The 27948-nt window shown below is 42.5% G+C and overlaps 2 protein-coding genes across 2 annotated transcripts; one reads left to right on the top strand and one right to left on the bottom strand.

The window, feature by feature from the left end:
• Positions 1–59: 59 nt before the first annotated feature.
• LOC308314164 (transmembrane protein 263-A) lies at positions 60–21845 on the bottom strand. The gene is made up of 3 exons (XM_080761617.1): positions 21669–21845; positions 19895–20030; positions 60–3966 (listed from the first exon to the last, which is right to left on the bottom strand). Exons 1-3 carry the CDS (start codon positions 21780–21782, stop codon positions 3686–3688), a joined length of 531 nt encoding a protein of 176 aa, XP_080617743.1. The 5' UTR covers positions 21783–21845; the 3' UTR covers positions 60–3685.
• A 1789-nt stretch (positions 21846–23634) lies between these two features.
• On the top strand, positions 23635–27084 carry LOC308314576 (guanylyl cyclase-activating protein 2-like; the record flags this gene model as incomplete). Its single annotated transcript, XM_080762206.1, has 5 exons — positions 23635–23850; positions 25399–25548; positions 26029–26128; positions 26488–26571; positions 26978–27084. 5 exons carry the CDS (start codon positions 23635–23637, stop codon positions 27082–27084), a joined length of 657 nt encoding a protein of 218 aa, XP_080618332.1.
• Between the last annotated feature and the right edge of the window lie 864 nt (positions 27085–27948).

Here is a 27948-nt window from a genome sequence, read left to right as displayed (position 1 = left end):
CCAACCCTCTTATAAGACGGCTATCTTCCTACAGAGCCATTTCACAAAATAAGACAGGCTGGAAAATACAGTCGTTTTTATTTATTTTTTTATAGAATACAGCATAATCCGCATTTGCAAAAATAGTTCTATAATAGACAAAATCTAATTGGTTTGAAAAGTCCAGTTTCATTGTAACAGAGTCTCCAAGCACGGGCATAAAACTAGCAGAAGAAAACTGGAAGAGAGGCAGAAGAAAACTGGGAGAGAGAGAGAGACACACACACACACACACACACGTAGGCTTCGTACACACATAAAGAACAACTGTGCTGTGCTCTGCCTGTGTTTCATGGCCGCCCCAATGCTTTTCCAATGGAAGTCACGTGGTTTGACCAACACATTTGATTGCCCCCCATCACACACAACTGTTAAGCATTGAGGCGGCCATGAAACACGGACAGCACAGAGCATGTTCGTCTGATATGTGTGTACGAAGCCACACACACACACACACACACACACACACACACACACACAGTGACGGATCAAGCCCTCCTAGGACCGTGGGCCGTGGCACTACACCAGATCAAAGGCCCCATTCACGCATCGCGCCAAGAACGACACTTGAGTGCGTTCGCTCGCCCAGTGAATGAACGTGCGTACCGCAGCATACCGCCGCGACAATCGCCGCTGCTCCCCGACTGGATCAGCTATTTTCGAGTCTCCTCCCACTAGCCGGGGTTCCTGTGTTCCGCTAGATTGAGATCGGTGACGCGACATACCAAAGCCTACACGGGTTGTGCAGTCGACGTGCGGTGATTGGCCAGTCGCTGTGATTGACAGCTTAAACTCAACTTGCCCGGGGGCGTGGTTATAAGCACTACCCGTGTAGAAATGAGTATGTAGCATCGGTAGGGATGGAGCTCGTTAATTTTTTATTGATAACGATCACCTTATCGATCAGGCTTATCGAGCGGGTTCTTATCGAGCCCACTATCGAGCATTTTCTATTATTTTGTGGAAAGACGGGAGACAATAAATTCTGAACAGAACCAGTATATTTTACTGGGGCCTTCAAAATCAGTACTTTTCTAACAGACAGAAGGCCGCTATGCTCAATAACAAGCTTGATAAGCCCAAAGCTTATTGATAACGGGTACTCAAAATTCTTATCAGATTTTTTCGGGTATCGAGCTCCATCCCTAAGCATCGGTGACCTATGAATACGGTTTAGACAGAAACATCAGCTGTACCCATTTGAAATAGTCTCGCACAGGGCCCTGCAAGCTGCGGGCTGTGGGGCCACACAGCCACACACACACACACACACACACACACACACACACACACACACACACACACAGAGACAGAGAGAAGGGAAGTAGTTAAAGTAAAAGGCGTAAAAATCAAGCCGAGGTGGGACTTTGTAAAAAAGATCACAGTTCAACAGAGAATAGCTTGTGTTTGGAAAACAAAAACTTCTGAGGCATGCAGCAACGTGTATACTAGTATACAGTAAAATCCTCACCGTCGTCATTTACCTCCGAGAGTGTAAACATGGCCCCAAACGGAGCCTTCAGGGTCCATTTGCCTCCATCATGTTAACACTCTGAGGTAAATTCAGAATTCCGGGTAAATCTTTTACACTCAAGACTTAAACAGTGAGGAATTGTACCGTGTATGAACAAAAGGATGATAAACCTGGAGATTCACAGCAACAGTTGACACGGAAAAACAAAACCCCCAAAAATGCAACAACCTTCAAACCAAAGCCGGCACACAAAACCAGCACACAAGTCGACAAACTAAAGAGTTTGGTCTTCATATAAAGCACCACTACAAGCAACAGGTTTGTGAACTACATATGCTGATGATGTAAACAACACCGGGGTAGGAATCTCTATTGAGATCCATTTAAAAAGGAAATCTGGTAGTTATTTAACAAGGAGCCGTAGTGTGTTGAAGTCGGCTTGGCAAACCCAGCGTTCCACATTGAATAGCTCCATTTATACATTGTATTTTAGCCATTTCTCTTTGGCAGTCACTTAACACGCCATGGTGGAAACATAAATTAGGATTTGACTGTTGCCGGCTACCTCATAAATTGACTGTTATGTATCTCTGCATCAGTCACTAGTCAGTCAGTTTACTTTGTTCTGTATGAAGTATTACTCTGGCTTAATACAAATTAAAAAAAATCTAAAAGGGGCCATCTGTCAGTTAACCTACATAATTTACAAACTTCTACTCCCCACACCTCCGATATTGAAACAAATAACGTTTGACGTGAAGTAAAATGAGACTCAATTTATTGTCAGTGTTTCTCTTTAGGAGTGTGTTCCATGGATTAAAAAAACAGCAATTGTGTTTTTTGATTGATAAAGTCAGTGTTAATTAAGATATCTAAGGACTGTATCTATGTAGGCACATAATGTACATTACTGGAGTATATCATGGACATAATCCACACAAAACGAACATTAAACGTGATCGACTGAAAGATTTGTGGACATTTGATTTGACTGTAGCTTCAGGACTGTGCATCGGCCAGGGTTACCAGACAAGGGTCCTAGAACACATTGACTATAGCGGATGTCGTCAGGACAAACCCTTTTATATCACAAGCCCAATATACTGTATCCCCAAATCTATCCTACACACACACACACACACACACACACACACACACACACACAGAGTACACCTGGGCCCATAAAGGGAATAACGTATGCATTGACCCGAAATTACAGATCATTTTCCCAAATAAAAGCATTTCAACCGCCCCTAAATTATTTGTTCCCGAGTTGCTGGGTCCCAAAGGTTTAGGACAGAAGAATGTACACACTTATGACGCAAATGATAATGTTTCTGTCTTTGTACACTTGCCATCGTCAATTAGAAATCACTTGTGATATTTTGTTCGTAGTTCCAACTTTCCTCAAACAGACAGCATGGAAACAATTCAAGTCTGTGCCATGAACGGACCAGCACTCAAACCAGTATGCTTATATGCTGCTGATGTACAGCGGTTTGTTCCCAAAGGTTTCCATGCCAGGGACCCCCAAATAACCATAGCGATCAGCTACTGGGGGACCCAGTAGCCAGGGACCCCCAAATAACCATAGCTATCAGCTACTGGCTGCGGCATCCATATGGCAAAAATAAAACAAATCTACAAGCTCACACAAAACTTCTGTTTTTCTTCTTTTTTTTTTTTTTTTTTGCAAATGTTTGACATTTAGTTTTTAAGATCTTTGACAATAACCCAAAACAGGGATGCCAGCAATCGTATGAATGCCCTTTTCCCCTTTCTTTCTTCTTTTTTCATTTACATTTTCCTCTCCTTTCCAATTGGCCCCTGCTGCCCTGGTACCCTTTGGTGGCTCCCCGGGCCACTCTCTGAAAAGCACAGATCCCTCTAGCACAGACTAACTTTAACATTTCAGGAAATCTAATCAGCCTAGAAACATGGGCTCTCATCGGGAGAAAACCTTCCCTAATTAGATGGACCCAAATGACCTCCCTTGTGATGAACACACTCATACGCACACCGAGCCATGCATTCAAAAGATGGATAAGCACCCCCGCACATACGCACACATACATACACACACACACACACACACACACACACACAGTTTCTCTCACACGCATGCACACATACACACACACCCATCCATTAGTCAGTCCGTCCGTCGAGCGATCAGTCAGCCTTGTCCTTCTTCCTGGGTGTGACTTTACTGGCCACGGCCGAGCCCACCGCCCCGACCCCTCCCGTTACCATGGAGACGCTGCCTTTGACCAATCCCACGCCGGCAGAGGGCACCGCCGTCACCGCCGTCTTGGTCAGCTCGAAGCTCTTGCATCCGACCCAGGCCACGCCCCCCAGGGTGGCGCCCACCACACCCCGCGTCATGCTGAACAGGCCACTGCCCGCCCGCCACATGACTCCGCCCTCTGACTTGGGGTGACCCTTATCCAGGTCTAAGAGAGAAAGAGAGAGTGAGAGTGAGAATTACATGTTTTCAAATACATATTAATAATTCTTCTGGGCAGTGGTATGGTCTATCGTTATACACCTAGTATGCTGTTCCGAAGTTTAAAAAAAGCGTATGTATAAGTGTATAATTTTAATCCATTGACCACGCATGAGCATATAGACTATAGCCTATATGTGTGCATGTCGCGCAGGGACTAATTATGTTTTACAGTCTGAAAAAAACCTAGGTTACAGCCCTAATTTTGGGGGTCCTTGTCTGGCTTCAAAAGGTTCGAGCACCACTGACTGATACAGCAACATATGTTTTTCAGTAAACCGTTAGGATTTAGAAGATGTTTGTAGATTCGGTCTCAGGTCTTAATGGGTGAAATGATTTGACGCTAGAGAGACGAGTATGAGAGAGCATAGAGAAATGCAAGACAATGTGTCTTGAGCTGGATTCTATAGTTGGCATAGCAACTGCTGAGTCACCACATATTGGGCAAATAGAACAGTGATTGCAGCTTGTATATATTATATATAGCTGCTGCCATAATGACTCCAGATTCAGGACACCTTCACAACAGGACTTTGCAGCCATTGGATAAAGATGAAGCATTAGAAAACCCACATGACAAATAAAGTCAGAGAGAGAGGGAGAAATAGAAACCAATAAATAGAGAGATGGGAGGAAAGAGTAACAAGGAAACGGTAAGGAAGGAAGACAGTGCCCTAATAATACAGTATAGGCCTATACTGTAGCCATTAAAATACTACAGTGATAGTGGTGTGTGAGAGAGAAAGTGTCATTAAGTCTGTATCGTGGGTGTTTGGGCTGCTCTCTAGTTTGAGAGACAATAGTGTGTGTGTGTGTGTGTGTGTGTGTGTGTGTGTGTGTGTGTGTGTGTGTGTGTGTGTGTATGTATGTGTGTGTGTGTGTGTGTGTGTGTGTGTAAGCTCCTACTGTACATGACCGAGGCCTAGCATGCTAGCCATACAGAGGCAGCTCATTATCCAGCCACAACACAGAACCCATCCTGCTGGATCAGCTTGTTAAAAACTTCCACAACGATGTCCCAGTTAAGCTCCACCTGGAGCCGAGTCACACAACAGAGAACAGACACTACACAGCCGTTCTCGCAGCATTTAAGGAGTTATTAGAGAAGTTAACTCAATGGTAGTGGTGCTGGTGGTGCATCACTGTTGTTCAGTGTTCACTCATTTGTAGAATGCTTCGGTTGTAGAATGCTTTTACTTAACAAGGAAAACAATTGCAGGGCAGTGGTTCCAAAACATTTTAATGAATTCCTTCTTCTTTATACTAGTTTGGGTCTAGCACACATGAATTCCGATTGGGTTTTCAGGGTCAGTGGTGTATATTTGGTACACAAGAAGACACCACCTTCCCTGTAAAATAAAAGTTTTGCTGGGCATTAGGACGTCCCAGATTCCAGACAGAAGGACAGACAGAGTGCAAATCTAATAGTCAACTATAATTCATTAATTGGATAGTAAAATAAAAGGCAAACCATGTGAAGCGGACAAAAGTAGAGAACCTTGGCCTGGGGCAGGATCATGAGAAGGACACAGACTTCTGTAACCATGCTACTCAGTGGGGTCCATTACTTTATTCGGGTCGGTTTACTATATAGTCCATCAGGTGGGAAGGTGTGGGGGGGGATTCAGCAGACTGATGGAGGTACAGTAGGCATGAAGCTAGCTGAGCCCCTTTTGTTGATTGTTTGTCAACACACCCCTCGTTAGCAAAGTAATGAAATTGCAGGCTTTCCTGCCTTGCAGTCATTTGTTAACATCCACCCCCCTCTCTCTGTGAATCAATGCCTCAAAAGGATTTTAGACAGAGCTACAGTAGTACCGCTCTCTCCCCCCCCCCCCCCCCTCTCTCTCTCTGACACTCACTCCCTCTCCTCATTCAATAATTTGGGGTATTTTGGGTAATTGCAGACAGACAAAAACTAGGACAATATGTTCTGGTCGATGATAGCTAGCTCTTCTCTCGCTCGGCTGTCCTTCAGTCCACTTGTTATTCTCATGCTCAATTTTCATGGAGAGGAGGTTGGCCACCAGAAAAAGTGTCTCCGGCTTGGCTAGGCGTCCATACTCATACAAACTGTGTTACCGGGAGAGAAAGAAAACGTGGCTCCGGCTTGGCTGGGCGTCCATACAAACTGTGTTACCGGGAGAGAAAGAAAACGTGGCTACGGCTTGGCTGGGCGTCCATACAAACTGTGTTACCGGGAGAGAAAGAGGGTGATCTCTGACCCGTCTGTCCAGCTTCAAATGCTGGATGGAGTGAGAACTTTCTCAAGCTAAATGAGGATAAGATGGAAGTTCTCATAATTGGTTCTAGTGAGCAGAAAGATCAATAATAAGTAGACTTGCAACCTGACTGTAGAAAGTAACAGTACAGTAAAGAACTTGGGGGTCATTATTGATTCTGAATTGAATTTTAATATACACATTAATCATGTTATCAAGATTGCCTTTTTTCATCGTAGAAATTAGAGCCCGTCTGTCGTTGGACAATGCAAAAACACTGATCCACGCCTTTGTTTTTCCTCGGCTTGATTACGGCAATGCACTTTTTTCCTGCCTGCCAAAGAAAACAACTGACAGATTACAACTTGTCCAAAATGCGGCGGCCAGGGTTTTGACTAAAACTAAGATGAGAGAACACATTACTCCAGTTTTAGCTTCACTACATTGGCTCCCGGTTGTTTTTAAAATAATTTTACTGGTTTATAAAACTCTCAATGGTCTTGCACCTTCCTAGTTCTTACATACATGACTGCCTGCCTAGATAGGCCTATGTCCCAATTTAACCGCCCCCTCAGGTCCTCCACTGCTGGCCTGCTCGATGTGCCTAAAAAATGGCAACTAAAAAAAAGATGGTGAAGCAGCTTTCTGCTTCTATGGGCTCCATTTTCAGCAGGTGCGTTGGCAACAAACTCCTACACGTCTACGGATCTATTGCTCTGTAAAGCACTTTGAGCTGCATTTCATGTCATGAAAGGTGCTATACAAATAAAGTTGTATTATTGTATTTATGTATTATTACAGAAATTCCTACCTGGTCAGAGGGGGGTGGTGTACCAGAGGGACCAACTGTAAGAGTAGCAGTCAGTCAGAAGGGACTAGAGAGAATAGAATACACTGGGATTTCTAATTTGGTCAATAAAAGCAACTAGACTTCACTCAATGCGTTTCACTGCCTTGTCTTAAGTCACTGTCGGATTTCATTGCGGGAGGGAAGACATGCGAAGCGGCGCGTGACAACTGCAAGGTAGCTCTCCTTGATTCAGTGTCAACACTGATAACCGCAGAGGCACTTTGTGTACTTTGTGTTGTGGTACAGAAATGTAGAAGAAAAACGTCCTTATGCACACCTACAGAAATGCGAGATCCCGCCTTCGCACGTGTCGGTGTTAACCCTTGAACTACCGTTGATGGATTTGACGTAGTGAATTAATTAATCCAAACGTACCGTTGACGGCATTGACGTAATTGTTTTATTCCCTATAATCGGGGGCTTAATGTAGCATAATGTAGCAACTTTTGGCACCTGCTGCTTGATTGAGATCTGATTAAATACCCTTCCAACCTTCACATTGACCACACCCCTCAGTGGACGTCATTGGCCACAATTAGGAGACTCAAATGGCGCTTACAGAGCTGGCAGAAGGCACTGAAAAGCTGCTATTGGGGTGGCAGTCCTTAATGAGATGGTTCTCACTCAGTGCTTCCACGCGGTTGGTCAGCGATGGATGTCAGCTCACACATGCCCTTCAATCTCTGCGTCTTTGCCTATTCTCTGCGGGTGCTTCCTGTCACATCAGTTGAAAGTGGTTGGCACTTCTGTCTCCCGTCTTATCCCCCAGCCCGCAATCCCCCCCTCTTGTCTGTCCTGCACAGGAGAATTGAACCGAGGAGACAAAATAACCGTTCCAACCTAGCTCTCCCTCTCATCCCAGAAGTCGACCAATTACACACCGTGTGAGTCTCTAGACGAGCTACTCCATCTCTCAATTAGAACCGGTCTCTCTCTCTCAGTCCCAAGTAAAAGTATCAATACTGCAATGTAATAGTAATCTGTTACAAGTCTGGAATTCAACATTTACTTGAATAGAAGTACAAAAGGATAGGTCTTAAAATGTACTTAAAGTACCAAAAGTAGAAAGTACCGGTACTCATTATGCAGAATGTCCCATTTTAAGTTTTAAAATGTGTCTAAAGATCTTTTGAAAAGAGCAGATATACTTGTAGTGCCGAAATGTATATAGGGCTGAAGTGGTGTACAATGTGTTTTTTGTAAAAAAAAAAATCAAGATCTACAAACAACTAGTATCTAACTATCTAAAGTTTTCAAATAATTGTAGTGTAGTAAAACTACAATATGTGCTCTGAGATATAGTGGAGTAGTAGACTAGAAGTAATAGTAGTAGACTGCAAATTGAAAGTAGTAAAAATTAGGCATGTCTTCCGATCCCGATACCTACATTTCTGTGTTAACCAATACCGATACCGACACCAGTGTCGTGATCTCATGTTGTGTTTATAGCTACAGTATCTATCTATATCTTGTGTTGTGTTTATAGCAGACTCCTCACTCAAATATGCACTTGCCGTTTGGGCAACTCCAAAGCAAACTCCACATGTCCCAACATTTTATTTACCTGCCATAGTGTCAACGCCTTACCCCTGTGTCGGATCTGTGGTACCGATATGACCCGATATGACAAATAAGGGCCGATCCGATACTATTCCCTGTACCGATACAGTATCGGGACTCTCTCTAGTAAAAATCCCTCCAAATTGTACTTAAGTACGGTACTTGAGTAAAGGTACTAGTTACTTTAAACCCGTGCCCTCTCACTGCGGCTCTCAAATTAATCCTGCACTCACTATCCTTCTCATTACGTTCACTTTGACCCTTTCCCACCTCCGCCGGTTCTGACTGGCTTCACTGCTCCGTCCCCCGTTCATTCTGCTACAGATGGCGAGCTGGCCTCCCACTGCATCTTGCTTGAGTGAGAGTGCGAACGTGCACACACACACACACACACACACACACCATGCGTGCGAGAGAGAGAGAGAGAGAGAGAGAGAGAGAGAGAGAGAGAGAGAGAAAGAGGCTGCAAGGAAGCTGAACAGAAAAAGCAGGTAGCAAGGAAGGGGGAGGGGGAGATGGAAAAATAGATGTTCCTGTCAACAACCTGAAAGCTCCTATGGTGAAACCTGACATCCTGCTCTTCTTTATCCCTCGAACACACCATTCTCTGTCTCAGTCTCCCTCTCTCCTCTCTCTCTCCCGCTCTCTCTCATTTGTGCCTCCACATCTATCTCTCTCTCTCTCTCTCGCTCTCTCTAGCACTTTCTCTGTTGTGTGTACGCAATGCCAACCAAGCACACTGTACTGTATGTTCATTAGTCTGCACAGCCACCGGGATGGCAGTTTAATGTATACTATGTCGTACACTTGAGTCACTTGCTGAATACAACCTATATTGCAGTAGAAAGAAAACGTATATAAGTTGGGCTTTTTAACGTTCATTAACCACTTTAAGCGTCCACCATTTGGGGCATGTCAATGATTTGGTTTTCTTTGGTTAAACATTTTGCACATTTACAAGCTCTCTCTCTCTCTCTATACCCCTAATTTCAACAGAAAAAGAGAGACAGATACTGTACTAAACACACAGAGGACAGAGGGGTACAGAGATGACAGACACTACTATAGGTCAGAGAAACGGACATGACCACCCACACAGAGTATACTATCCACCAAAGCCGGGAGAAGGAGGTTTTAACTGGAGTGGAATGACTCAGTGCAGGGATTTATGAGCCTCTCTCTCTCTCGTGTGTTGTTGCTTTCAGTATATTGTCTGTCTCTTCTCCCTGTCCTCCTTAGTCTCTCATGACACTCGAGCCTGATTTATCCTGGGATGCGCGTCGTGCGTTGTTGCACAATCAAGTACTGTAGGAATCAGGCTTAATCCATTGAGACCCGAGACCAGATTCTACAAATGCCTTCTTAAATCATGACAGTTTTTTGAAAGACTGCGGCCCAATGAGCCCATGTTAGCCGTTATCTATATTATTTACAGTCTCCCGTTCGACCGCGAGTCATTCCATGTTTGCATGAGAGGGCAGTCCGAACGAACGTGCCTTTAACTGCAATGTACTGAAACATTGGGGGACTTCAACACAAAAGCCAACAAACTAAACTAGAAATTTTGAAATGATGGGAAATTGGAAGTGTGGTTGCAATTCCCCCTGAGCAGTATAATATGATGATGATCCATGATGATGATGATGATGATGTATTGACCCACATGACGTCACAGGTAACCAGATAAAGGTTTATATGGAATAAATAGTCTGGCAATAACTATAGTCTGGTTGCCTACTGCTTACTGTACATGGGCAACTGGCCTCCCTCACCACCACCCTCACTTAATGCGGCCTGCAGGTTAATATCAGAATATTGATATCAATATTGATATAATTTATTTCGGCTGTTACAATTCCAAACATGCTTTAATGACTTCAGTCTAAATTAGTAGCATAACGACTAGTATTATAATTTTTTATGTCCAATGTATTTGTATTTACCGGTAGTTAAAAAAGTTAACTACAAGGCATTTGAAAGGCATTTGTTAAATAAAAATGTAAATTTTCAGGATTCCAAATTCAAAAATAGCAAAAGATAATTCAGGATTTCAATTCGAATATAGCAAAAAAATAGCAGATCTACAAGCTCAAAACGCGTCACAGTGCAACGCGTTTTGAGCTTGTAGATCGGCAATCCTTTGCTACGACAGTAATATCCAAAGTGGCCCTCTCGTCTGGAGTGAGTGTGGAAATAATAGTTGCCCTCTCCATCGTCAAAGTTGCCCATTCCTGGCCTACTGCAACCACATGATGAACAAGCTGGTGAGGAGGTCTAGCTCAGTAGTTGCAGTTAAACTGGACGGATGAGGAGAACCCCTCCCATGGCCTCTGTGATGAGCACCTTCATCCACACAGACTACTCTTCCCTTCTTGGCACACTACAAAGTCAACTGGCCAGTTCTTTTTGTACCAGTATCCACCAGGCTACTGGTTTGACCGCCAAGTGAGAACTTTAGGAGCCGCTCTGTAGTCTATACTGTAGCTCAGGGGGCGCGCAACGTTTTTAACTGGGGACCCCCGGAAATGCTTTGGACATGTCTCGCTTTACTAATGGCTAGGAACATGCACACTCTTGAGAGATGCATGTAAATACGCGCGCACACACACACACACACACACACACACACACGACAGCCCATCCATCAGGATTTTCCAGAACATCAGCCTGCTGCTCTGACTGCTCTATTTCTGTCAGCGTAATGGAGAGAGTAGCAGCCACGCACAGTCACACACGCACACACACCCCTTCTCTGCCCTATATAAATCCACCAGTGTTAATTCAACTCATAAGCGTTTACATAATGCGAGTGCACAAGAGTGTAGAAATTAACCCAGAAAAATTTACCCTTACGGCTCCATTTGGTTCCATTAGTAGATCGACACTTTAGTAGAGGTTCGTGTTTGTTAATGTGCTAAAAAGAGTGACTTTGAGAGTGGTTTCATCGTACAATGGAAGTCAATGAGGAGCTATTTTGGGGTTGTTAATCAACTGCACAACGGAGCGATACATCTCACCACCTGAGAAACGGGTGGCAGCCGGAATGTAGACGGCACCTGGGAGCAGTATGGGTTGGCACCCCAGCCTGCGTCTTCCGTGAGGAAGAAGCCCAACAAACCCACGGTGAGGCCTTTAGGAGGGCCATTCAAGCCACAAGCGGAGCCTGCGGCACCACCATGGGCTAGGTGGAGCCTACGGAACCACTGTGGCTCGAGAGTCCACCATTCCTGAATGAAGTGCCTGGTGCTGGGAGTCTGGTGAGAGCAGGAGTGGACCTGGTGAGACGTAGGAGGTCAACCCACAGAGCCTAGTCCTTCCACATGGCAGAATAGTGCCTCCCAGTCCCGGCAGAGTAGTTCAGGAGGAACGGATTGTGTGGCCCTGGTTTTTCCCTAATGGGACTGATCAAGGGTAGCTACTGGGACTATTTACAGGACTATTTAAGTTATTCGTCATATCTGCCCTGTGCAATTTGTGATTATGAAGCCTAAAAAGCAAACAGAAATACAAATTGTAACGTTCCATTGTTCATTGCAATAAACACACTTAAATCGTTAATCGCAATTATGTGTGTGACAATTAATAATCAGCTTACATTTGCAAATCGTGACAGACCTTACTACAGTAGCTATATCGTGACAAGGCAACTACACAACCCAACACTCCAACAACCAAAGTGCCCTATTTCTGGGATTTTGCTGTGTAACTTTAGTCCAAATGGAATTGGCAAAGGGACAGAAAACAGAAAAGGTCAGCCATGTGACAACACACTAGATCCATTTACCTTCCCTCAAGGCGTGAGAGTCGGACAGGAAATCTACTGGCTGAAATGGCAATATAATGGTTTGAATCCTACGCTAGGAAGCAATCCCTCAATCTCTACGGTTGTTGAGCAGCATCTCGTAAACGTGTTGGTACTTGGCTGGCTATCGGAGGGAGAAGGTATGGCCAAAAAGGTTATCTCTAAGGTCAACCAGAGAGTCACATTCCTTGGGATAATGCCCTTGTTTCTGAACAGAAATGTGTTGGAGACTTTGCCAGGGGCTCTAGTTCAATGCCATTTTTCATTGTCCAGATGTTCTACTGTTCTTAGCTTGCTTATGATTGATCCTTGATGGCAATTTTTAGGTATTAGATGTATTACCATGCGTTGTTCTTGCTTACTGTACTGTAAATGCTAAATGCCTAAATTGCAAATTGTACATTTTGACTACTCATGTTCCAAAATTACTACTAGGCTCCAGAATATCCAGAACAAATAAGTTGATCAATAAAACTCAACTGTTGTCCAGGCCCATACCATATGTAAATATCCCACTATCAGCCCTGTGACTAATTTCCATGGTAGATACCAAACCGGACCACCTCACCACTGAGGAGGTGAAGTCTGTCTGCCTGCTGCCTGCTGTCTGTGTGTGCGATAATTTAAGTACAGTATTTGTACTTGACTGTCCACCACTGCCAAGTTTGAAATGTTTGACCAGGCTGATAATTCTCACCACTGTCATTTCATTGAGGACGGTACAACATAGGATCACACTTTTTGATTGCCTGCGAGTTTGGCCTTTGTTCCTGCTCCTGCAGAAACCATAGAAGAGCTCCTCATATGAAACACAGCTTTCTCAACATCATCACAGAGTGCAATGTCCAATTTACTTCCTTATGAGTCGTCTCCTCGGTTGCCTCTGTCTAGTGCCAGGAAGGTGGAAGGGCAGTCTCTTGAATTTTTCACATTTTAGTCACCTGGAATGTTTTTTTGTTAGTTTAGTTTTAGTCGACCAAATATCATAAGATTTTAGTTGACTAAATCTACAGTTAATTAATTTAGTTGACTAAAATGCATTTTGGCTAGCATTTATTTGTTGACGAAATTGTGAAAATTGTTATCATAGCTTATGGTATGCCAGTGACCAGTCACAAGATTTTGATCCCACAAATTCTTTCACCCAGTGCCTAAACTGTAATCCTGGGCGTTACTCTCCCTCTGCCAACCTGGGTAGAGCCCCGGACTGAGCTCATGCTTCCTTCAATGCATGAGGAGTGAGCAGGCCGCTCCTTATCACCTGACAGGGGGGAATTTTCCTGGTAGGATGTAGCGCATGGAAGCAACACACGTTATTCCAACTCTATCAGGCGCCTCAGCTGACCAGGGGCAGGAAGCAGTATAGAGACCAGGACTACTGCATGGTCTTAGTGAGGGTTCATACCCTAGGCAACACTGGAAGAACATGCAAACTCCACACAGAAAGGCCCTTTCACCAACCCCACCTAGGGTATGGCTATGGGCGCTGATGACGCGGAGGAGAGAACACACTCCCAGCGTCCCCGGCGGTAATTGAACCCAGGAGGACCTTCTAGCTGTGAGGCGATAGCCCTACCGACTGTGCCACCGTGCCCCTCATGCCAAATTTGATGATTGTAAGGTAAGTGTAATGCTTTATGGTGTCGTCCACTCATAGTTAACAGTTTTTGTATTGAGTTGTGCTTGAAATGTACTGTAATTCTGCTTAACTGTTAATAAATACTTCAATCAAACTTGTGTCACCAATCTGCACTAATCCCATCGGCAAAGCACCGTGAAGTGGAGTTCAAGTTGAGCCCAGCTCCCCTCTCAACTGAACGTATCTTTAGCACCTCGTGAAACTACTTCTCACCAAATCCAAAAAGACCTTTTTATTTTCCATTTTGAATGGCAGCGAGCCGAATACTATTATTGCTATGTGTAGACCCCATAACTGAAAGTCAAAGTTCAGATGCATTATATTGCCTTTTGTTAGGCTAGATATTTGTTTTATATATTTAATTAATGTCTTTAGTTTGCTAACCTTAACCTGAAGCAAAAAGACATTCAAACTGTATATATAGCAAATTTGTTCACACTTATCATGAGTCATGATTATCGAGCTATTCAAAATGATCAAATATCACATGCCTTCCTAATATCGTGAAGTAGTCCTTTAACCCATTTTGGGGGCGGGAACCCCTTTTGATGTTTTAAACATTATGTTATAATTTAGCTATTGAAAAATAGCAGTTATAATTTAGCTATTGAAAAATAGCAGATCTACAAGCTCATAGCGCGCCACCGAGTGGTACGAGCTTGTAGGTCTGCTATTTTTGAAAGATTGTGAAAATGTGGCACAAATCTTTGAATATATATTCTTTCACAGCGAACGTTTTAACTGAAATCTTTGCTTCTGCTGGTCCCTGGAACAACATATTGACCCAGATGGGGGTCGGCGGCCAATTACATATCAAGTCCTCGACATGAAATATTGAGCACCACTGATACAGAAACATAGGTAGGATTTAGAAGTCTTTTTTTCTTTTTATTTCTCGACGTAAGGCCTGAATGGGTTAAGAGGAGATATAAAAAGAAAAGAAAACAAAAGGTGTGAGAACCAAGAGAGGAGAGAAAGCAATGTGGATGAAAAGCAGTGAAAAGACAGAAAACGAGTGATGAACGAGGAAGAACACTCACAACGTGTTCTTCCTCGTTGGGTTCATTTGAACTTGTTGATCGCCACTTTGTATTGGATTTTTGAAAAAGGTTAGACTGCCTATAGTGACCTGCAAATAATAATAACTTCATAATTGATTAATAATCATTGTATTAACTTAACATTTTGACGAGTGATGGCCTGCAAGGGAATGGCTTTTTTATGAAAAATAAGGTTTCATCATGCTTTCTTTACATTGCAAGCTGAGTCCTGCATGTAAGTGGAAAATTCAAACGCAGCAGCACTAATACTCAGTTAAAACAATGTGCAATTGTGCATGTTTCAGGAAGTAATTGTGCATGTTTCAGGAAGTAATTGTGCATGTTTCATGTTTCAGGAAATTACTTCCAAGGTTTAAAAAGCAGGTGCTCAATGCTTCATTTATACTCAGGGAGTCAAATTACTTTATATCTTATGTAAGATAAGAAGGAAAGGGTTTGTGTAGAGTAGACTTTACTAGACTAGAGTCAGACAGAGAGAAAGCTGTCTAATGAGTAATCTATCCAATATCTCCCTCTGGTGGACACTGAGCTCCACTGCATGATGTTCCACAACTAAAAGTGAATAGCTGTTGGGGCAGAAACCAAAGCTAAACCGGTCCTTCCTCCTATATCCAGCTTTGAGGGTTGTAGGGCACACACACACACACACACACACACACACACACACACACACACACACGCACACACACACACACACACACACACACACACACACACACACACACACACACAAGCTAATGGGGATCCTAATAAAACTCTAAACTCTTGTGTAAACAAACATTGAAGACAAAAGTATGTAAACACAAACACTGAAGACAAAAAGTGGGGACGCAAATTGTGATTGGCCAGAATGAGATGATGTATGATGACATATGATGATAAGTCAAGTCAAGTCACATTTATTTATAGCACATTTGATTTAAAAACAGAAGTTGACCAAAGGTGCTTTGCTTTCCATATAAAAGTTACATAAGGACCCTCATGAAATACAAAATAATAACATTAACGTAAAAGCAATACTACATACAAGAACACTACAATATAACAACATCACGAGGAACAGGAGAGCATGTAATACTACGTTTTTAACCTCTGTGATACTATTTACAGGTTAAAAACATTCACTGACTAAAAGCTGAAGGCAATGGAGAAAAGGTGAGGATTTGAAGTTTCTGATGGTGCTTCCGATGGTGATAAGAGCACCCCTCACTTCACACGGGTGTGATTTTTATTATTGCTCTGAAACCTTTTTTTAAATAGTGAAAATAGCCGATCTACAAGCTCACACGCCTCTCGATGAGCTTACTTTTGTGCGACACTGATGATAAAGTAGGGCACCGATTTACAAAGAAAATACATTGAGATACAAGGACAACATAATGACCTTTGAGAGCTAAGCCTAATTCATACATTGGCACTATAGGCCTACAAATAAGGCTTTCCAAGGAGAAACGTGAATTGTTTTGGAAATAAATCATTTTCGGTGAGTGACACCATCTTGTATCCAAGGATAAATTAGGCACAAGCTTGAAGAGAGAGACCTTGTGGGGAAAATGGTGCGCGCTATTGTTAGATTATTACATAAATGCGCAATTATTTTAAATAATCAATCGCAATTATTTTGTCATAATCGTCATAATCGTTTCCATGTTGAACATTTGTCATACAAAGCTGAAAATAGATCTACAAGCTTAAAACGCCTTTTTTATTAAAATAATTAATGTTTTTAATTTCTTTGTATATTTCAGTTATTTGTCAGATCTGCCCTGTGCACTTTTTGATAACCAGACAAATGTATAGTATTCTTTATTCATATGTTCCAATGCCACGAACACAATTAAATCGATAATCGCAATCATTTGCGTGACAGTTAATCGTCAACTTGTAATGGTGACAGGCCTACGTGTCATTGTCAGTGATGAGTCTGGCCATCCTAAGGAAGCGTTACCACTATGTGAGTCATCGTCTGTGATGGCCTTGTCTGAACTGAACCACACAGAGCTGGGAGTAACTGCTAGTGAAGATTAGCTGGCGTGGAGGGAGGGGGGTTGGTTAGATGTCCTAGGACCTAGGGGACACGATTTGTCGTTGTTGTTGGGCAGAGCTGAGCATCACGCAAAAGCAGCGAAAATAGCTTGCATCGCGGTGTGAGCTTGTTGTAGATATGCTGTTTTTGCTATTTTTGAAACATTTCTAAGTTCATAGGTTGGTTAGACATAACAGTCCGACAGGCATTAGTCCGACAACACCATCACTCCCGACATGCGTGGCAGGTTAGAACTAACCTCCTGTGATGTTAGGTTTAGGGTTGGGTTTTGGGTGCGTATATCTTTTCTACGTCCGAGCATAGACATGGTAACGCCCCGCCTGCCTCTGATTGGCCTACCGACACTGCCGGCCTTACCAGAGTTTCCTCCGAGGTGGAAGATACATGCTGGATAGTCTGCCATGAGGTTACTCCATAGTGGGAAATAAATAAATAATACAACTACGATACAATACAAGATAATGACAGCTTGGCACGCGCAGCAGTAACTTGTATTTTTGTAGAAGAGGCAAACTAATATTGTTTATGCCGTTGGCATAACATTATTTTACTGTAAAAAGGTCTCTTTTCCCTTGATCTTTATCTTTTTTAGTATAATGGTATTAGTTTACTATAATTAGATTAATACACGATAATCAACAACACTAACAAATAAATGATTCAATCAAAGCAAACAATATTAGTTTGCCTCTTCTACAAAAATTTAAGTTACAAGTTACTGTCGCGCGTGATAGCTGCCATTCTCTTGTACTTATTTCCCTGTTTTTGCTATTTTTGAAACATTTCTAACATTTTAAGTTGACATGGTTCATTCCCTCTGTAGGTAAAAGGTCGGTTGTAAATATTGAACCAATGAAAACGTATTAAGAGCTTGTGTAAGTTGTGACTAACTACTAATTATAACAATGGATCCATTTGTCCAACACATATCATTTCCTGTAAAGCAACGTTTTTTTTGGACATACAATACAAGGTTTCCATAGGACGGTGATGACATTTCTAGCCACAGATAATGGCTAGAAAATAAGGAGGAGCACAAATAATGATGCTGTGCATATAAAACACATGATTCTTCGAATCATCCACTGTTGTTCCTGTTGTTCCCAAGAGGGATATAGGGTTGCTCGCCACAATGATTTCAGACGAATGGCCCTGACCTCAGCGTGGAGAAAGAGGACCTGGTATTATCTTACCTCAAAAACATTACACAACTAGAAAGCTTTTGCTCAGCAGAGCCATGGGTGCAGTACCATTTCTACCAACAGCCATGAAAGCATGGCAAGAGACAAAATTGTGCAAAATTGGCTAATAATTGACTTATTAATAATAACATATCTCAGATCAAACAGACGCCAGAGTCCTGTCTATAGGTATAGCACCCCCATATCTCGCAAGTCTTACCGGACCCTATACAAACCGTCCCGCACGCTCAGATCAGCCAACGCATGGAAGCTGGAAGTATAATTCACTAAAAACGCTGGGACAGTGCTCCACACATCCCATACAGAGTATGGAATGCACTTCCCATTGCAATCAGAACTGCAGAGTGCAGACTCACTCCCAATCTTCCGCTGTAGTCTGAAAACCCACCTCTTCAGACTCCATTTTAGCCCGTATCACTTGCCATAGCACTTGCCCTAGCCTCGACGACCTTACAGGCGTATGCAAACTAATTTAGATGTAGACATAGCACTCTATACAGTGTATATGTATTCATTCGTTTCATTATATAGATATTCCACTGTCAGGTTCTTAGCTTATGTATGATTCTTTTTGGACTATTACTATTGCCATGTTTTGTTCTTGCTTACTGTAAATCGCTCTAGATTAAGAGAGTGTTAAATGCCTAAATGCCTGTCACAGTCACATCCTGACTGCTAATAGTATAGAACCATGGGGGACCTGGGATCTGTGAGTCCTTGTCCCTTTTATGCCTATGGAGATCTTTATCTGATATGATATAGTACTTTATTGTCAGTTCAGTTGGCACTGAAATTTCTCTTGCGACCCAGCGGCCACACAACACATACACAGTACACAGTACATTTGACATAACACAGAACAGAAAACAAAATTACATACATGAAGGCAAGAGCAATGTCCACAGCTCAGTCTAGTCGGACATTGGTCCTGCCTTTATGTATGTATTTTTCTTTTCTTTTCTGTGTTATGTCAAATGTGTGTTAGTCCTTGTCCGTTATATGACCATATAATGGAGTTGACTGATTTGTTTGTGCCTGGCATGACGACACCTTGAGGTTAAACAGCACACTCCATATTTGGGCGTATTTGGTTATGGTTATGGCTGAGTCATGGTGACATCCACTAACCGGGACGGTCTGCTCGCCGGCCATTCGGGCGGTCCTCCCTTAAGCCAATTTTAATATATAGGATAAATAAATAAAAACAACAACACAGTTGTCCAATATATGAGAATGTAGGAATTGCTCCAGCGTGCAGAATAAATGCTGATCGCCCTAGTAGTGCCATGCGTGAGATTAGTTAGTAGACAGACACACACTCACAGTGCACAGACACACTAACACAGGGCCGAACGCATGATCTCCCGGTGGATATTAACACTGAACTCTGCAGGAGAGACTGATGCATCAATCAATCATCATCACCAGTTCACCACCATCATCGAGCCCTGACAGGAGATGTGCGAGGAGCAGCTGTGTCAGTGTACCCTACCTTCTGGGGGCTCCTCTCGGAGGTATGGGGGGATCTCTCCTTCCTGCCCCTCCTCGTCTGGACCGTTGTCATGGTTATTGCAGTCGACGGTAGATGATCCTCCCTCCTCTCCCAGCTCCTGCTCTGACTGAGGCACCTAGAAAAGAACGAACTCCTAATTACGTCCGTGTAGGTGCTCTAGCTATACAATCATTAGTATAATTACATAAATTAACTCTACACACATCTTCACTCATCAAATTCCCTCTATCCTGTCTCTTTGCACTTTACCTCCATACCTTAAAATAGGCTTCTAGTAACCTTAGCAGCAGCAGCTGCGGACCTGCGGTAGTGGTAGTTGTACTATATTTAGGAGTAACATTAAATGGTAAAGGGTATGCATTTATATAGCACCTCCACGGATACGGTACGATGTGTGCTGCGTTAAACGTTCACGCCTTCAGACATGTACATGGAGACACAGCGGTGGCTGAGACAGCCGTCCCAAGACAGGCACCAACCTGCCTATCTGGAGCCGCTGGGGATTCAGTGTCTTGATCGATGACACTTCCATGTGCCGTCAGGAACAGCCAAAGGATCGAACCGAGAACCTTCCGATTCCTAGACAACCGCTCTACGACCCTCTTGATCAAATATTCTTTGATCCGTTGCTGCCCGAGTAAAGGCCAATTCATACTCCAGTTTTGGTGAAGAGTTGACTACTGAAAACTACAAAATGACGTCACGCTGCGGTGGTCACCGCTCACACAAACACATCTCTGTTTTTACTAACCACCATTTGGGTAGTCACCTTATCACCTAAAACTGGAGTATGAATAGGCCTTAACTCACAAATCACTCATCTTAAAGGTCAGACTCCCATGCTAACTGGTTTCATTAAAAGTAAATACGGTAGGTCAATACAAAATAAAATACCCGTTTGTTGAAGGACCCCGATAGAAACAAGACAATAGGCTTTCTTGGACTCATCCTATTAGTAGACCTTGTATTCTAACTGTACTTCCCTGTGCTTGTCCATGCAAACATAATGCAATAATGCGATAATAAAGTATTCATTTGATCAATCAAAGCCCTGGTCAATCAAAGCCCTGACTGGACCTATTTATTTTACATTTACCTTATCATTCCACATTTGAGCCTAAATCTTGTCCTTTGTACGAGTCGTACTTACTATATTATAATCTTTAGAATTAATTTATGTTAGGCTTATTCTATATAGAGGCACATTTCACCAACACATATTGACTATAATTATGTCACAATGTAAAACAACTATAGTATAAAGTAGCCTGGTTGTTTTGCCATTGTGGTAGCATTGTTTTGGAATGTAACATTTATTTAGTATATAGCAAAAAGAAAAGGATCAACACCTACATATATAACACTTGGAGGAGCTATAGACATAGATATTATGCAAACTGTCTGTTCCTATTAATAACACATGTACTGAATGTTCAGGTTCCCATGCTATACTTTTACAGACATCACCACCTGAGAAGATGGGGGGCAGACAAGTGGGGAACAGTATGTGCGTTTTTAGTTGAGATGATGGCAACAGCCTTCAGGATTTCCGTTTAAAATACTTGAAATGCACCAACATTTCCTTTACATTGCTATACAACCTATGAGAATTGAGTTGTTGCTAATGATATATCCTTATCATCACCGACAACAACAACAATAAAGGCCAATGGCTTTATGTCTCTCTACAGCTATCGCTGCTATATGACAGTGACAAAAACAAAAATCCAGCCCCCAACCCCCCTATACTCACCTTCATTGTTTTTGCCTTTTTAAAAAAACAAGGTGATTCTTCGCTCCCAACGCCCTGGAACGACTCGGCTCCGCTTGTCCACGATCTAAAAAAAAAACACGTAGATTTGAACATCAACAGCTGGATACTGTGGAGGGGGAAAGCAGTTGTTTGTTTAGTATCGCAGCTCTCTCTCAATGTTGCTGTCAAAATATAAACGGAAGTGACGACAGGGATATTTATTTGCTATCAGTTGTAATGTCCTTTTTCAGCCACACGGCGGCAGCAGAGCGTCGCAGTGGGTTCTCTATGCAAACCTGGCTGGATCCAATTTTATAACTGTATATAGATTATGGAATGGATTATGGACGCAATCTAGAATGCAACCCATGGTGCCGCAACCAGTCTGGGGAAAGTATAGCTCTGGTGTCTGGTCCATAGCTCTAATGCCGTCTCGGCAGCAAGAGCAGAGCAGTAAGGCTATGGACCAGAGCTAGTATAACGCTCAATTGTCCTGGCCTCAGTACATCATGGTGGTGAACAGAAAACATCACCCTACTTAACAAAGGCAATAAAAGACTGTACGATTGAATTCAACAGTATGATCTATAAGAAGGAGACCTGCATAGCATCTCCTCCCTCATTTACACCTTTCTTGATCTTGGTGTGTATATAGCACCTAAAAGATGTTGATGTATTTATTTATTTAAAACTTTTATTTTATTGTATTATTTAAGGCCTTGATTCAATATTCAAAATATGAGGTCAAGTTTGTGTGGACATTATATTCAGTCTGCAAAGGTTTACCTGGGGGGTTGTAACCTGTAACCCAGGTTTGAGGTTAACTCTCAGGGTTAATTGTTGTTGTGGCGTCACAGGGTGTCAGGGACGGGTTAAGGAGGTCTTAAAATGGCTCTCTCTTTTTCCTGGTAATTCAGTCCCAGTTTTACATCACACAGATTAGAGCTGACAGCCTAGGGCTGCCCAGAGATAGTTACAGAGAAGGCTGCAGGGAGACACTTGATCGATACACTTGCAAACTCGCTAAGCTTTTCATTCATTTAAAAGGCTATTTATTAACTTTCAGATCAGACTCATGCAATTATTGGATTTATAACAAGCCCAAACTGGACCAGAATTTAACGAAGATGGCATGAAGTACCATGATGGACTTGGGAGGAAACATACGAATACCAAATGTGGATAGAGTCCAGTCTTACAACTACTGAAGCTGTTTTATGGAAAAGGTATGAAAATGTCGCTTAACAACTTTCAACCCAGCATCCCTTGTGGATATGTCACTATATAGGCCATAATGTTCAACATATTAAAAAAAATATATATATAATTGCTAAATTGTCTAAATTGTTCCCCAAATTCTTAAAAAAAAAAAAAGTGAAAATAGCTGATGCTCAAAACACGTTGTGATCTTTTGTTCTATTATTGTTTTGCTCTGATAGATTGATATACGTCAGTATGGCCAATGACCTTGAAGCTGTGATAGATTGATATACGTCAGTATGGCCGATGACCTTGAAGCTGTGATATATTGATATACGTCAGTAAGGCCGATGAACTTGAAGCTTTGTGCCGCAGGCTGTATTAAAGGACCGATTTAGTTTTGTTCTTGTTTTTAACCACTTAAAAACCCTCTATTTTTACTATTGTAGCAAAACATCAGACTTGAGTTACAACTGTCTGTAGTTGGACTTCTTTTTCCTCTCTACTGATTGGATAAAACTGGTATCCTGAGCTTGAAATGTAGCCTACCGGTATTTACTGTTTACAGAACAAAACAGCAAAACAAAACCAATATCACTACTACCCTGATGATCAGACTGAAGCGAGAAGCAGTGCATTTAGAGTGGGTGGGGTCTATGTATGGTTCTGTAGCATGCAGGCTAATCACTGTCTTATCCTGGGTTAGGAACACTACAGCAGTGGATTTGTGATGGAGTGGATCTAGGCTGCGTCTTGTGCTAGCATCATGGGCCAGAACCACGGTGGAGAAGAAGAGGAGGATGATGAGGCTGAGGCAGTGGAGTTGAGGCAGATCCAGACACTGTACTCAGTGTTCATCAAGAAGTGTCCCAGTGGAAATCTGCACCTCCACGAGTTCAGGAACATGTTTGGAATTCACCAATCTTCTGAAGAGGAGAGCTTATACATGGAGACTCTCTTCAAATCTTTTGATACTAATAGGGTACGAATACTTTTACTACTACTATTGCTACTACTACTATTACTACTGCTACTTAAGAGAGAATACCAACATACAAATAATTGTATAACATATCCCTCACACCTAACACCAACATAATAAACTTTACAACATACCTACTGTAAGACACGTACATGTACAAAACATACACAGAGACAGAGACATACAGTTTGAAAACCTGCATTTCATGAAAACCTGAATTTCATGTCAGTCACACTTCAGATATGCAGATTTAGCGAGCCAGGATCATAAAGCCTGGCTGAATAGACAGCCTGGCTTTTTGTCTCTAGACCCATTCGTTGGAACACAAATTTACTGATCCTTCTTCTTCATGGGGTATTATGGCAGTTTGCATCCTTAATAGTTGCATTACTGCCCCCTTCTGTATATCTCAGTATCTTTACTAATCTATTCAAGACTTAGACTGATTAAGCTTCTAAAATAAATACTGCTGCTGTAATTAAAGAGAGAACATACTCTCAATAGTGGATAGACTGAATGATTAACTACCCCAAAAATATAGTTTACATTTTACCACTACTATTAACTTAAAACAGAATTCTTAATATTGTAAGCATAACGATATTGTCACATTGTGATATTTGGCCATACTGTAACTCCCTCCTCTGAGGGAGCTATACCTTTGGGGAAGGGGGTTGTTGTCCAGACAGGGGCCAGACTGGTGAACTGTGGGTCATGGGTTCAATAGTGGGTGAAACGGATATATTAAGCCAGGATATATTAAACCAGGATAGTCAGCATATCTGTTAAATCCCGGCTTAATCTCTAATCCAAGTTTTGTGGAACGGGCCCCTGTTGTTTTAGCTCGACCTCACCCTCATGGCGTCTTACTGGTTATTATTGGGGCACGTCTCCTGGCTGTACATATATACATTTTCATGTAACAAAATGTGACTACAGCTCCCCTCTGTGGTGTGAACATAACACTGGATTTGATCATATCTCTTTTACTACACTTTCAGTTCTCTTCCCTCCTATAACATGAAAACAACAACAACCTCATGGCACCTTATGTCCCCTCTGAACACACTAGCATAAGACGGTACATTACAATAGTCTCCTCCCCTCCAGTACATGGAACTATACTGCATCATCATGGCTTCCTAGAGTCCCTCTGAGCATATCCCTCTATTAGTATAAGACTCAGTAGGCTATATCATAATAATCTTCCCCCCTCCAACACATGGAAATACAACTGCATCATGGCATCCTGGAGTCCCTCTGAGCATATTAGTATAAGACTCAACATATTATAATAGTTTTCTCCCCTCCAATACATATAGGACTAGCAATACTGTTGACAACAGGACACACTCACACTCTCTCTCTCTCTCTCTGCCTTACGTTTTGATACCATTAAATCCTGGGTACTGAAGCTAATCTTGCAAATCGTTAGATATGGTAACCTCTGTGTAGTGCATATCTTTTTGTCTAACTATATATTTGTTGTAGTAAAAATACTGTACTGAGCAACAGTGCTGTGCTAATATGATGATAATATTCCTACAGGACAATGTGATAGACTTCATGGAATTTGTTGCTGCAGTCCACCTGGTTCTAAGGGGAACGGTTGAGGAAAGGTTGAAGTGGACCTTTAAAATTTACGACCGAGATGGGAACGGAAAACTGGACAGAAACGAAGTCAAACGCATCATCAGGGTGAGACTGAAAACTGCCAGTAGAAGACAACATGCACACCTCCTGCACACACTTCTATAGTAATATATATACCGGTAGTAAGACAATCATACAGTGAAATATGTGCTTAAAATAAATACAACTGAGCCCGTAATTACATGATAGTAAGTCCACAGCTGTTTTGGAGGTTTAGGTATATCCAGGAAAACACACGCACGCACGCACAATCACACGTGCACACACACACGCACACACACACACACACACACACACACACACACACACACACACACACACACACACACACACACACACACACGTGCACACGTGTGTGTGTGTGTGTGTGTGTGTGTGTGTGTGTGTGTGTGTGTGTGTGTGTGTGTCAATGTTAACTCCATAGACACAAAGTACAAAAATCACTGCTGTAATTGAAAGGCAGCTGTGGATACATAATTAGTGCTGAATAAGTGCTGAATGTCACTTGATTTTCTTATGTTTCAGATACTCTGCAAGATTAAAAAGATCGACCGTAATTTAGAAGGAATGTCACCAAATGACATCTGTGACAGAATATTTGAGCTGGTAGATCGAAACAAAGATGGTGAGTCTATTTTCCTTCCACTGTCAGGGGCTGTCATAGCTAAATGGGTAGAGCCCATGCACCTGGGAAGCTAAAGGTCCCAGGTTCGATTTCCAGCACTGGGGTTTGTGTCAAGGTGTCCCGACTCCCCGTGCAAGACAGTTAAACCATAACTGGAAACTAAAATCACGTATACCACCTGGTTTATTGCACTGCATTAAAGAACTGCAGTCATACTCCTGTATTGAGACTAATACATGGTCTTTTGTTTGTTAGTAGTTTGTTTGTTTTACTAGACCACCTTTTGATATTGATGGGATTGCATTGATGGAACCAATTCATGTAAAAAAATATATTAATATTTATCATTCCCATTTTAGGTCAGATTACACTTGAAGAGTTTACGGAGGCAGCCGAGAAGGATAGCTGGATCTTGGACTTTATGAAGCTAGATGTCAACGCCAGTAGGTGGTTCAAACGGCACTTCAAAGAGTCGTGAAACAGAGAGTTCATCAGTGGCATTGTGGTTAAAGACTATTGCCTGAAAAACTACTACACATTTGCCTTTCATTACTAACCCTGTCCCAAATCCTATTGATTGATTGAAACGAAAGCACAACCCAATACAAAAACTGTTACTGTGGACGACACCACGATGAAGCATTACACTTGTTTACAACAGGGTCCACCATTTTCAATTCACACTGAAGTCATGTATAGTCGGAATGGCTGGTGCGTCTGAATGCCACTCTGTCCCCGGATTACACAGGGCTGGTTATAGTTAGAAGAAAGTGGATTAGGACTAGGAGTGAGGACCCCTTGCTATTGGACATAAGGTCGAGGCTGACATGGTCCTGTGGTATTGGACAGAAGAGGGGACAGGATACTCGGCTCTTGGACAGAAGATGGGGACAGGATACTCTGCTGTTGGACAGGAGAGTGGACAGGTGCGGACAGACTGCAGCTCCACAGTCTGAAACTGCTTCCTCACATCTGGAAGCGATGGTCGCGTTCCATTGACAGGCCTTCTTTATTGAAAACAGTCCAGTTGCAGTCCAAGTGGAAAGTCTGATTGAACTCTTGACTGAAGACGGATGCTATTGATCCCTGAACTGATCTTCAGTCTCATACATTCTACTTATTTGCCTTGTCGTTTGATGTCAGAGAGGTTATCCTCTCCTCTGACCTATAGGAGCATCTTGCATGCTCAGTATATCCTAATGGGTCAAATCAAAACAGCTACAGTACACGGGAGGCTGGATTTATTACAGGGTAAAGAGGGTGAGTTTGATTTAGTCTACAACAGGAGGAGGCGAAGGGAAGACATTTCAGTTGCCCTCAAGTCTCAAGTCACAATTCACTACTGGGGTACAGCCTTAGAGATGAGCCAGGTTATAGAGTCACGGCAGATTAATGATGGCAGATACGTTATTTTATACAGACTTGTAAGAAGAGGCCAAAGAACAGTGTGTGGCAAAGCAACAAGCAAAGTGAGTTGTTTAATGCAATCAGATATGACTTTTCTGTGTGGATCTATGGGCTGTCAAGGCCAGAAAGTAGTTTTTAGCCACTCAGTAGGAGTTCCTGCATAACTTCCTGGTTTGATGATGTCACACGCATACCCTCTATAGACCAAGGACTGTATATACAGTCCTTGCTATAGACCAAATAGCCAAACACGGCTACTATGTTGCATTTACAGTGTGTGTGTGTGTGTGTGTGTGTGTGTGTGTGTGTGTGTGTGTGTGTGTGTCAGAACATGGTACTAGTACTACAGTACAGAATACTGTAGATCACATGCTGACTTGCTTCCAAGCATGTGATCTACAGTATTCTTAACG

Source organism: Protomyctophum bolini (genome assembly GCF_963924005.1).
Source record: "Protomyctophum bolini genome assembly, chromosome: 4".
Classification (NCBI taxonomy): Eukaryota; Metazoa; Chordata; class Actinopteri; order Myctophiformes; family Myctophidae; genus Protomyctophum; species Protomyctophum bolini.
Note: the sequence above shows the minus strand (reverse complement) of the source record. Positions and strands in the feature narration are given on the sequence as shown.